The sequence below is a fragment of the Parus major genome, chromosome 19 (genome assembly GCF_001522545.3).
Source record: "Parus major isolate Abel chromosome 19, Parus_major1.1, whole genome shotgun sequence".
NCBI classification, from domain to species: domain Eukaryota; kingdom Metazoa; phylum Chordata; class Aves; order Passeriformes; family Paridae; genus Parus; species Parus major.
Genome location: NC_031787.1, coordinates 2672898 through 2685631, shown reverse-complemented (window position 1 = coordinate 2685631; position 12734 = coordinate 2672898). Strand labels below are relative to the sequence as shown.

The 12734-nt window shown below is 41.8% G+C and overlaps 1 protein-coding gene across 1 annotated transcript in view; it reads right to left on the bottom strand.

Moving 5' to 3' along the window:
- ZZEF1 (zinc finger ZZ-type and EF-hand domain containing 1) overlaps positions 1-12728 on the bottom strand; it is a 54844-nt gene extending 42116 nt beyond the window's left edge. Inside the window, exons 1-8 of the mRNA XM_033518841.1 lie at positions 12442-12728; positions 8206-8350; positions 6984-7178; positions 5915-6086; positions 4313-4512; positions 3057-3267; positions 1411-1527; positions 1022-1200 (exon numbers count right to left, since the gene is read on the bottom strand). Coding sequence (XP_033374732.1) covers positions 1022-1200; positions 1411-1527; positions 3057-3267; positions 4313-4512; positions 5915-6086; positions 6984-7178; positions 8206-8350; positions 12442-12720 — 1498 coding nt within the window. The 5' untranslated portion in view covers positions 12721-12728. The remainder of the gene's footprint in view (positions 1-1021; positions 1201-1410; positions 1528-3056; positions 3268-4312; positions 4513-5914; positions 6087-6983; positions 7179-8205; positions 8351-12441) is intronic.
- Between the last annotated feature and the right edge of the window lie 6 nt (positions 12729-12734).

Here is a 12734-nt window from a genome sequence, read left to right as displayed (position 1 = left end):
AATTCATTTAAAATGGTAAAATATATTCTCCAAAGTTCTTTGTTCAGAACAAAAAAATGGAAAAAATTACAATACTATGAAATTGTTACCACTGTCAGACAGAAAAAAGGAGAGGGAAACTGGATTATGAGAGATACATTAATTTAAAGTAGTTAGTTTTAGATACAGACAGAAGGACAAGGAAATTCATGACAATTAATGTTCCTTCAACTGTTGCCACACTTTGGAATTCACAATCCATGAAATACCACTTGTCTTACAAAAGGCATTAGCTACTCTGGGGAAAATGAACCAGTTTTTAAAATTTTCCAAAGTGAACACCGATAATTATGAAATAATCCCTGTGTTCTTTGGTACAAGACAAGAAGTACTGAAAAAATGTACCAAAAGTCAAATAAAGGGTAAAATTCTTCATGAGAGACTAATGAGAATCTCAGAAGTTGATAGCTGAAAATATACAGATTTATCAAACAAGTACACAAATAGAGCAAAATCACCACCTGATGCCAGACCATGAAAGCTCTACACTCATGACATACTCAGATTATAAACACTTAATTTTAACTCACCTTATAAAAGTGAAAAAAAAAAAAAAAAGAACCATGAAGAGATGCTAATGACATTACATTTAAAATTCATCTTAAATTTGCATGTGCCTGCAGGAGAGAGCGCTCACTGGGGCTCACTCACACAAATGTCTTACTGGAAGAAGAAAAATACTTCCTGTCATTTGCCTTTTAAGCCACACAAACACCATCATCACCATCCTGATACAGGGGTCATGATCTACAAAATTCATGTTTTCTCCCTTGAGAAGATCCCACTTGGTTTAACTCTTTGATCACAAAAAGCTGATTAATCACCAACTTTTTGGGCAGTTCAGCTGCTAGGTTGTGATTTCAGTTTTGACAGTTTTTAATAAAGAAAATTTGGCTAATTTTAAAACCCAACAAGTGGAACAATTCAAAGCTGTAGATTTTCTTAAGCCTGTACAGGAAAGGATCCAGGATTGTTGCATTACCGTATTTATAGAGCAGGTTCTGCCTGACTGCTGCCATGGAAGAGATAAGTGAGGAAGCTTTGTATGGAGTGTCCAGATGGTCAGAGATGGCACAAAGGGAGCTCAGCACTTTGGCAACACTCCCCCGTGCTAAGGCAAAGGCCAGGAGTGTCAGCTCCACCTCTGGAGTAGTACAACAACTGTGAGGGAAAACAACAGTGTCAAAAGAACATTTGGAACATTTTGGTTTTCATTAAAGACAAGCAGCCACAGAATCTCTCAGGTGCCTGTTTCTTGATGTGTTTGTATTTTTCAAGCTACTTAAAAAGGAACATGTGAGTAAAGATGTAAAAATTTGATTTACAGACTCTTCTAAACCACTTCCCACTGCATCAACCACACAAGCTCACCTTGTTATTCTGATAAGGAAGCTATCTACTTCTTCCAAAACATTTGGTGATAAGAAGCTTGAAAAATCTGTGGAGCCTGGTGTTAGGGATAGAGGTGGCATGTGCTGCAGTGCTTTTCTAGGAAAAAAGAGAAACATAATGTCAGGAAACCAGGCAGAATTGGAGAAAAGAGCCTCCTAATGTGAATTAAACACTTGAATCTTCATGCTTTGTGTGGGCAGGTCTCTGCAATTTGCTTCTGAATGCACAAAATCTATTTACACAGAGAATGTCTCCAAAAGGGAACAACAGTATTGCATTCTAGGCAGGGAAAGTTCAATGACTGCTGGGTAATCTTGAATCTAGCCTCAATCTCAGATTTAATGAGACAAACATTATCAAGGAGTTTTAAATTAAATCTGTGACAGCACTAGAAATAGCTTAGTGTCCAAGCACTGCTTCATTTTAAATTGGTCTAGAATTGAGCAAGAGCTTGTGAATAAAGGGAAAATTGATTTGAAATTCCCTCAGAAGAATTAGAGAAACTAAGAGAGACACTTGTTAGCTCAAATCAGATTTTTCTGATTTACCAAAGATAATGTGAAAACCCCTGAAGTTAGGAATTCTTAAGCAGTTTCACCAAAGTTATTCTAGCCAATACTAAAGTTTTCCCATTCAGTATTACAGTTATTCCATCCAGTTCTAAAGTTTGGCATTTTTGCTTTACAATTCTAAACACTGAATCTATCTCCTGAAAGTGTGATTTTAGTCAGGATTTCTCCATTATCATTTTTTAATGCTTTATTAGCTCAGTGCTCATGTTATATTTCTAAAGAAATATCTCAACTTCACCAAAGCTGAAGGCCCTCAGTTTCAGCCAAGCCTGCAACTTTGGGCCTGTCTAAGGCATGAGCACATATGAAGTTATCTAAACTTTAAAGAGATTTCACAGATGACATAAATTAAAAGGCTTAGTGGACTTTAGCCTACAGGATTTATTAACCTAATGACAGCCCTGCTCTTCAGTGTGGTGACATCGTGCTAACTGAGCTCTACAAAAGCTGATGTGGGCGTGGAGAGGTTTTATTAGGATTCCAATCCTTCAAGTCATCAAGTGTTTGGCAATCAAACAAGGAAATGTTACATAGAAAATGGACAATCACCACAAGCAAACATTTACATGGAGACAGTGCATATACTCAACTACAGTCCCATAAAATGCATGAAAAGGCATTATATAAGCAGAAATCTGCTGAAAATTAAGCTAAATTAAGCTTCAGTCCTAAGGGGAAGATGTTAATTTTATTGATTATTAATACTGGACAAGAAAAATGAATTAATTTTAGGCTGTTCAAAGTCATTACAAGTAAATGGATCGGTGAAAAATCTATTTTTCAGTGTCCATTCAGTCATGGTTTAACAACTAGATTAGATGAAACAGCCAGGAGAATTACACTTGTTCCAGTAGGTGTGAAGGGATAGAAGAAAAACATCAAAAATCTGAACAATGAGACAGAAAAAGATGGTTTAAACACCTTCATGGAGGGAGTGGAAACCAGTTACACATGACAGATTGCTTACAAAAGCCAGAAGTATTTTTTTTTTTTTAAACTAACAAGTAGATAAAATCACACCCCACGTAAGTTTTTTAATTACAGAATACTTACTGAGTATTCTGTAAAATGGTGTGAACGAATGCTGGGTTTGTTTCCATGGAAGCTGTCACCAGAGAGGTCAGGAGGGACCAGTACCAGATGGCCGAGGCGTCACACACGGACACTCCCACCTTCTTCACTCTCTGGTACCCCACAGCCCGCAGCCCGTGGATTCTGGTGTCACATCCATCACTAAGGCAACGCTTGATGTTTATCTGTACATCTGCCAAAACACAAAATAGGATTTTTTTTTTCCTTTTTCCCCATTTCTTCTGTTAGATTAGAGCTAGAAGAATCCAGATATTCCAAAGATTAAATTAGGGTAGGACCTCTTAGAAAAGTGACGGCGGATATGGAACAGCACTGCCTGATACGGACAACCACAAACACTGTGCACCCTCTGATCTGGAAAATTTAGCCTCTGCATAAACAGACTGTGGATCTTTACAAATGCTATGGCTAGAAACTAGGAAAAATTGTAATAAAATACGGAAAATAGACTGTAGGCTATTTCACCAGTACTGTCCTACCTACATACATACTTGTCTTGGAAGCAAGTGGTTGTGGAGATAATAGGGAAAAGGAGCAAAACCTAAAGGCCAAGTTTAAAATTACAGAAAAATTTTCACACAAGTTCCTGACCATCTTGCACAGATGGCACTGTCCTGATTACTTTTGAGGAACAACATCCTTGCTGCCCACTTCTGTGGCAGTGAAAGCTCCTCTCAGGGAAAAGCATCTTTTGGAACTGAAGGGACATAATTCCTGAAGCTGCAGAAACCATCTTAGGAAGGAGCAGCTTTTCTTGATTGATTCCAATATAGCACCCACAGAGCTACCAGAATCAAAAATATCACTATTTAAAAGCAAAAAACCTGCCTTACATTGGACCGACTTCAGAGTTTCAGTATGAAAGAAAAAACCAGATTTTTTGCTAGATACTATCAGCCAACATATGCTTTCACTCTGAGAGCAAGGATATTTTAAAACTGCCCCATGTCTTCACATTGAAAAGCTAAAGCTGCATCTTCAGTGATTTTTCTCTTCAACCCTTAGCCCACATTACAGAGCTCATGGAAAGGCTTGGAAGACTCTCTTACAGGCTAGAAATGAAACTAGAATTAAAACCATTTCCCTGACCCAAGGACAAGGCCCAAAGCAACACCCCTGGTGACTGACACTACAGTGCATCTCCCCATGATCTCCCCAACTTTTCACCTTCCAAAAAGCACCAAACCAGTATCCCAAGGGTATCTTTATTGACTCACACATCTGACTAATGTTAGCGTTTTCCAACAGTGTTACGTAGCCAGTGATATTGCTTGGAATGTGAACATCTCGGACCTCCTGGAGACTGCTGGCATTCCTTCCCACTGCCACTGTGACTTGCTGTGGCATGTAACTCTGGTCATTAGCTGCCACTGCAATGGACAGGTGTCTCAAAACCACATCTGGTTTCATCTTTAAACTGAAAAGCAAAGAAGAGAAAATAGTTCTTGCAAAGAGAAGGTAATTCAAGCATTGTGCTTTTATCATAGTATTATATATATATATGTATATGTAATAGATATTATACTATTATTCACTCATCTTCCTTCTTTACAAACACAAATAAATCCTCTGAAATTTACCTAACGCTTCAGAGGTGTTCTTAACACCATACCATGGTGAATGAATCAAAAATTTTGATTTAGAAAACAGTTGCCTCTGAGAGACTGTAGAATTTTCTATTTATATTTTCAACTGAGAATTCATCCCTCAGGAATAAAAATGCAACATCAATAATGACCAAAATGAGGTTTGGGTTAATGTTTTTTTTCCTTTGAAGGACACAATCTTAGATTTACCACCAAAAAAAACCATTGAGCTGTTTCATTGAACATTTCTGTTTCATGGAACTTCCTGGACACTGGCAAAGTGTTATTCAGGTACCAACCACAGTATCTATATTACAGCTTGGACAGCTTCTCAGTACAACAAGGCTGGATGTCACCACAGCACATACAGGCATTTTACAAGTGACCTTTTATTAGGGAGTCAGGCTTTTAACTTTTATGCAGAGATTAATGACTTCTGCTTTTTTTCTGTATTCATGTGCCACTCATTAATTCCAGCTGTTTCCAGCTACACCTGTATTGGGTTTGTGTGATGAGGTTTTAGCAGTAGGGGGCTACAGGGTGTGAGAAGTTGCTGGAGGCTGGAGCTGTGCCCCCATGAGAGCAGCATGCACTGGAGGAGGTTTGCTGGCAGGATTTGTGATCCCATGGGGAGCCTTTTCCTGAAGGATTGATCCCCATAGGGGCCATTCACTTCAGATCAGGACTGGACAATCCTTGGGGGTCCCTTCCAACTCAGTATTCTGTCATTCTGTAACTGCACCCCACGGGAAGGACCCACACTGGAGCACTTTGAGGGGGACTGTCTCCCATGGGATGGACCCCAGGCTGGTGCAGGGGAAGCATGTGAGGAGTCCTGCTCCTGAGGAGGAAGGAGTGGCAGAGCCAGCATGTGATGAACTGACTGCAGCCCACATTCCCCATCCCCCTGTGCCTCTGGAGGGGAGGAGATAAATTCTCTTCTGTTTTTCTCTAAGTGTGGGAAGAAGGGGGAGAGATTTGGTTTTGCTTCTCCTAACCCCACCCCAATTTAATAAATTGAACTAAATTCCCTGAATCGAGTCTATTTTGTCTGTGATGGCTGCTGCTGAGAGAGCTCTCCCTGCCTTGACCCAAGAGCCTTTGGTTACATTTTCTCTCCCCTGCCCAGCTGAGGAGGGGAGTCATGGAGCACCCAGCCAGGATCAATCCATCACAACACCCCACTGGCTGTCAAGCTAAGCCCCAGCTCTCAGCTCTCAGCTCTCAGCTCACCGTATCCAGTGGGATCGAGCACTCCCGTCCGACTGCCAGAACGAGGAAGTTTCTCCGTTTGTCATCTTGTCGATATCGGCGGAATTGGAGGAGGTTTCGATGTGTGTGTAGCACTTTGTGACAGACTTCAGCTTGTCTGACTCCTGATTACCATTCAGATCACTGGGGTATTCTGCAAAGAAATCACTCAGAATATTTTTCTTTGGCCTGTTTTGAGTATTGTTATACCTTTGTAAGAGCTATCTCACACAAATTAACTTGATGGCACAAAACACAGCCCCTGAAGGACTGCTTGTGAAAGAAACTAGGAGACAGCAAAGTTTCATTTCAGATGAAATTACAATAATCTCCATCTACCACTCTCAGTATGAAAACACCTCCATTCCCTGGAACTCAATAGCCTTTATCTACCTCTTTCATTACTGGCCTCACCAGTGCTTTATTATTTTTGTGCCCAAATACAGACAGATGAAAGGGAAAAGTAAATTATGATGGAGAAAACTTCAATTCCTGTATTTTGGGGAAAGAACAAAGCCCTCTCTTTCCCATGTAACTTGATCTATTTCAATAGAAGTGCAGAAATCTGAAAATATCTAGTCAAGCTGTAAAGAAAAGGAGCCCTCCCTGCAGGGACCAGGCCAGTCCCATCAGATACAGTAAAAGATTCATCACCTCCAGTTCAAAATGATAAAGTATCTTTTAATACTGAGCAGTCAACTTCAGGAAACATCCACTCTCACATGGAAACTAAGTTTCTAGCAACTAGTAGAGATACTTGACCAAATGCAGAATATCACAAATGAGTAACCATCAATTCTGAAACAGGCCAGGAGAAAGACAAGAACATTCCAGAGCGTTACTCAGAATGCTGTGTAGAAAACACAGAAAGCTCAGAAATTAATTTCTGTGCTTCAAAAAACCAACAAAAATCCACAGAAGAGTGCAGATCAATTTCATAAAACATGAGGCATCTTAGGGGTGACATAGTAAAGAAAGCTTTTCACTTTATCTGTAGTCTCCTTTTCAAAGCCATGGTCCATCCTGAAAGAGAAGGGAAGACATTGCATACCTCTCTCTTTTAGGAGGAGTCGATCCAAAGAGTCCTTCAGCACGGATGAGCGCATGGTGCAGATGTTGTTGAAGTACTCCAGCACTGGGTAAGGGATGGCAGTACTGGAAATGCGGTTCCGGTGCAAGAACCTCAGGATCATTGAGGCATGAAGGCCCAGGCGTTCTTTCGATTCAGAAAATATATCAATAAACCCTAGAAAGAGACATTATTTCCTTAGGCACCACAGTGTAAGAGGGATATGAAACTATTAGAGAATGTAGCTCAAGTCTCCTCTACAGCAGGGAAAAGTGCAGGAAAATATTTTTGCCAGTGACTTGAAATGCCTGAAGGAGTTCCAAACAATTACCAAAAAAATCTTATGTTTATTTTGCTACCCCAAACCCTTACCTTCAAAATCTAAGTGAAGCAGTTGCTTGGTTAACAAGCTGAGGTGCTTGCATCACTCACCCTGAGCTATACTGAGTTTTCCCTTTGGCATTGTGGATTATTCCCAAAGAGGTGCCTAAGGCTTTCCACCAGCTTGGTCAGAAATGTCAGCTCCTGCACACAGCTACTCTGCATCCCAGTGCATTTACATGCAAACACTACTCTCTAAGTCCTCTCCTCTGACTTCTCTGTAGCCAATTCTAGTGTTTCTTGTCTGATCCTTTAAGGCAAATCCCCTTAGCCACTTATCATCAAACACTTGGAAGGAAAGCCAGTAACTGACACTTATCCCAGAAATCAAATTCTGCAAACTGACACTTTCTGAACTATAAAACACAAAAACCGAATAATATTTTATCAGGATTTCAAATGCTGAATAACAATATAATAATAATAATAATAATAATAAAATATGTGACTCATCCCCTGGAACAGACTCCATGGAGGATTTATTCCTCCAGTTATCAAGCACAAGACTGCATTAGCTGGGCACTCACCAAAATTCTGCAAGGTACACTTGTCTGTGAGACAAACCAAACAGGGGTAAGACACTCCCCAGTCACACAGAGAAGGAAGCAGTGGTTATTTGTGAAAGGAAGTTCTGCATGTAATTCTGGGAAATGTTTAATTTACAGCAACTCCACTTGCTTGACATTAAAGAACCAAGAGCCTTCTGGAGGATGGTTTTGATAAGATTAGGACAAGCAATGCTGTTAAAGCAATTTATTGAAGCAGCACTCTTCTATGGGGCAGAGCTTGGGAAACCCTTTCTTCCAACCTTCTGCTGTCATACCTGGCACCAGTGAACAAGCTTGCAGTTGCCTGATTACATGGCTCAGCTCCCCCTGAAGATTTGCTCCACTAGAATTCTTGAGAGCCTCCAGCATATTCTCCACATCTACAGTGCCATCTCCTTCAGCATCAAATTGTGCAAAGGCCTGAAGAGTAACAAAAAAGAAAATTTATTTTATCATATTTCCTTAAAGCAAGGAATTTCATAGAAACAATAGCAACAAACTTTGTAACACTATTAGAACAAAATCAAAAGAATCCATTTCCCAAAGTATTGAATTCATGGTAAAAGGAAGCAGCCTGGCTGGAAATCTGCAGTGTTTAGCAAATTTGAAGGTATTTACACTGCTTTCCTATAAAAGTCAGCTGGAGTCATGCTTAGGTGGAGACAGCCCATCATATACACCAGTGAATCAGCAGGATCCATCCCTGGATAGCTGGGACTGTAAGGAAGGTGTTCACCAAAAATCTCCTCAGTTTAAGCATGGTTTGGTTCCAAAAGCCACACCTTCAATTACTCATCACTGCTGCATCCCTCTCTCACTGCATCCACTCAAATTCCTTCAGGGTTTACATATTTTCTTTATTTAAGAAATTGTCCTAAGAACAGGAATATTTTCCCATTTGATTTTTCCTTCCATAAACTGTCCTCCTACACAAAATATCAGTTTAATATAGTTTGTCTAAGTAGTGGTGAAAACAGTGGAGAGTTAGAAAAGGGTTGGGATTTTTTTATTACTGAAGAGAACCACTGGCAGCTTTATTAACTTTGACCTTAATAAAATTTTTAAAATAAAAAGTTGTGTTGAACATGTTCAAAAGGTAGCTCACACAGCATTTCACAACTTTGAACTAACAAACATACAAGGTATTCTTATTCAGCTGAGCCTATAAAACAGAACTAAGCTCATAAATAGAACTTTAACTAGCTATTTCAGAGAACTCATGATCCAGTGACACACTACTATTAAAAATCTGGCTATATTTTCACAATCAGATGTAATTTTGAAACAAACTCCTGTTTAATTGCTAAAAATGGAACTTGTTCCAAAAGAGAAATGCAGTATTTCAGGAGCATCCACCTTTTTCATATAAATTGGGAATGCACTTACAAAAGACATTTCTTTACAAGCAAGACTTGAGTCTCACAATCCCTGAACTTTGTATTCCAAGTTCAGCCACACAAGCCAAGTACATCTGGCCTCTAAGAACAGATGATCTCACAGGTGTCTGAGTCAAGGGATCACTGCTGCTCTGGAGGAAGCTCCTGCTTCAATCTCTTGGTTTGTTACCTGATTATCAGATTTGAGGGACCATTAACAGTGCTATCCTGGAGAGTAGTAACCTGAAATGATTAGCTCAAAATAACCTGCCAATTAACCATGACATAATTACACCAGTAAAACGAGAGCAAAGTCCTCAGAAGACAACAGTACTGAAACACAGGGTTTTAGCTGACTAAAGCTCTCATGGCAATTCTGTGGCACAGAGCTGCATTTTAGCTTGGAAGCCTTATAAAGTCTTACTGTACACACAGCTGAACCCAAGCTAATAATGGTCACCTTTAAAAAATTATTTTGAGCAGCAAAGCTGGTGCTGAGCTTCCAGCATGGCCAGTCCAGCCCAGGCACTGGGCAGATCCCACAAAAAAAACCAATACCTTTGCTTGAGGACAACAAGCCAGAGGGAATTAATTCTAATAGACATAACTCAGTTGACAAAACAATTTAATGTACAGTTTCAAACCAAACCATTCTTACCATTTTTGTTCATATTTGAAGTCAAACTGAACAAAAAAAAATGGACAAGTTTTGTGATGTTACTGGTGACAATAAAACACAAGGTAGCAAGGTTGAATCTGCTGACACCTACTTTAAACCAATTTTTTATACTCTCACATAAGGAGGGATTACCACATATATGCTTTTCTTCACATCTTCATGCAGTATTTTGTTATTTTATTTTTAAACTCTTCCTATGATCTCAGGAGATTGCAGCATAAAATTATTTTATGACTGTTTAGTATAACTTAAACTCTGCATTTGACAAAATAACATACACCATTTCCACTGCTATCCTGTATAATGGGGAAGAGAAATAAAAGTGGGGGAAAAAAATGAGAGTGTCAACCTGTACTTAAAGAATTTTTTAGTTATGTGCAGGACTGGGACATGATACAATTCAGCAGCAGCCTCACATAACCCAGCTCATCCTACTCCTAAATAAAAGCAGTTACTCCACACAGTTCAACCCTGACCATGGAGAAGCATGGGAGAAGCATCTTTCATAGGAAATGGGTGAGAAGGTTGCTTGGAAATATGGCACATGGAAAAATCAGATCTCACAGCTCAGGAGCTGGATGGCACAACAAGGTATCTGAAAGGTGACTTGGGAGAACTTCATGTTTCACCCTCTGCTCTCGGTAGAATTGCTGCATTAATGCTGCCAGCCAAAGCTGGCTACATGACATGACAACAGCTAAAGCTGTACTATGAAGGATTCAGAGGTTCAGTTTATCTAGAAAACAGGTTTTCCATTTAAACATTGCTCATAAAACATTTGAAGTCTGTGCTCAAAGCCCTGCACTGTGAACAGAGAAACTGAAAGGGCAGATCAACCCTGGACTGTGCTGGACAGGACTCCATAGATATTACAAAGTGAAAGCCCTGCTACCCCTAAACTGACTTCTCATCAGTGTAAAAGGAAAGCTCAAATAATACCACAGCTCATGGGTTAGTGCCAGCTACAGAAACGATGACATCAAGGTTTTCCACGGAACTCTCAACATCTCGACTTTGCAGACCAGATGTGACCACATATCGGCGCCATGGTAAATCCTGTGACAAGCTTTTTCCCCACTCCCTAGAGCAGGAAATGAAACCAAAACAAATAGATTCTTCATGCAGAGGAGGACGTGAAATACAGACCATCCTCAAAATATTTCTGCAGCCCACAAAGCTCAGCTGTTTGTGCCAACAGGAAGAACCCCAGTGGACTAATTTCACCCTTGAAATGAAATGGGTGTGTTAGTGGCTCTTGTAAAGGAACTAGAAGTGGAGGCAGCATTTTACCAAGCTACTTAAACCAGTCTGGTAAAAACACACCTATTTCTACATGAAAATGAATCTCCTTCCAGTTCCAGAAGCCTTGTTCACCTGTCAGCACTGATTTGAGGCGTGTGTGTGTGTGTGATTTAACAGTTTACACAGTTATTCTGCTACTTGGGAGCAAAACAAAGACAGCAGGAAGTGACTGCTGAACCTCAGGAACTGCTTGCACTAAGGAATTCAGACACAGCCACTTTCTCGAGTGAGTGTGGAATTCCCAACAGAGTATTCTGCTGCATTTTGGATTGCTACAGAGTAAAGCTAAAGCGTTCTAGACATCAAATTCTCTATATCCTTTCCCAAAGAAGAAAAAACTGGAAATCACAGCAGAAAGGAAACTACTCGCTTCTACCATTAAAACCTGACCCTAACACCTCCTGGCAGGGGTTCTCTGTTATATTACTTGCTTACAAGTTTTCCAAAAGTCCTGCTTTACATAAAAGATATACTTGACAATTTCACTGCTGGTTTCAAAAGGCTACAATAAAATTAAGCGTGGTAAACTTTCACTTGCTGGTAACGCTAGTAAGTATCAAGCAGAATTACTCAGGCAGGATTTCCTACCTGCGCTCTCGGGTGCACCAACAGTAGCAACAGCAGAAACAATGCTGTAAAAATACCCGTTTGCTTCTTACGTGGCTGCTGAGCACGATTACTGATAACTGACAGAAGTTGTTTGGGTTTTTTTAAGGGATATCTGTAAGCTGACAAGCTGTATATCAACAGCAGCAGCCGCTTTTCCAAACTTGAGCAGAACCCTCTGGCCTGGCCTCTCCCCATGTACCCGGACGCGTGTCCGGAGTCTCCAGGGTCGTGTGGATGGTCACGGAGCCGCTGCCAGCGCCCACACCGAGGGCTCGGGGAGACCGACCCGCAGCAGAACCCCGGAGGTTCCCCCGCCTCCCTTCCCCCGGTGCAGACCAGCCCTCCGGCCCGGACAGGCGGGTCCCTGGAGGGGACTCCCATTCCTGGAAGTGTCCAAGGCCGGGTTGGACGGCGATCTGAGCGACCCGGTCTACTGGAAGGTGTCCCTGCCCGTAGCAGGGGCTGGAACGAGACGGTCTTCAGCGTCCCTCCCTGCCCGAGCTATTCCATGATCCCTGCGGACGGCGCTTCCTGCCGGCTCTCACCTCCTCGCTCTCCCCGCGGGACCCGGCCGCCAGCCGGGACACGCTCTCCAGCACCTCGCAGAACTGCTCCAGGCTCACGGCCTCGTCGCCGCGGCTCAGCCGCTCCTCCAGCCATCGCACCAGCGCGCTGTGGTGCCGCGACACGAGCGGCTCGGGCAGGGCCGCCTCCCGCAGCCGCGCCGTGGCCTCCCGCAGCCGGGCCTGCTCCAGCAGCACCTCGGCCGGCGGCAGCGCCGGCGCGGCCGCGCCGGGTTGGGGAGCGCCGGCCGCCCCCTCCATGCCCTCTTCGGCGC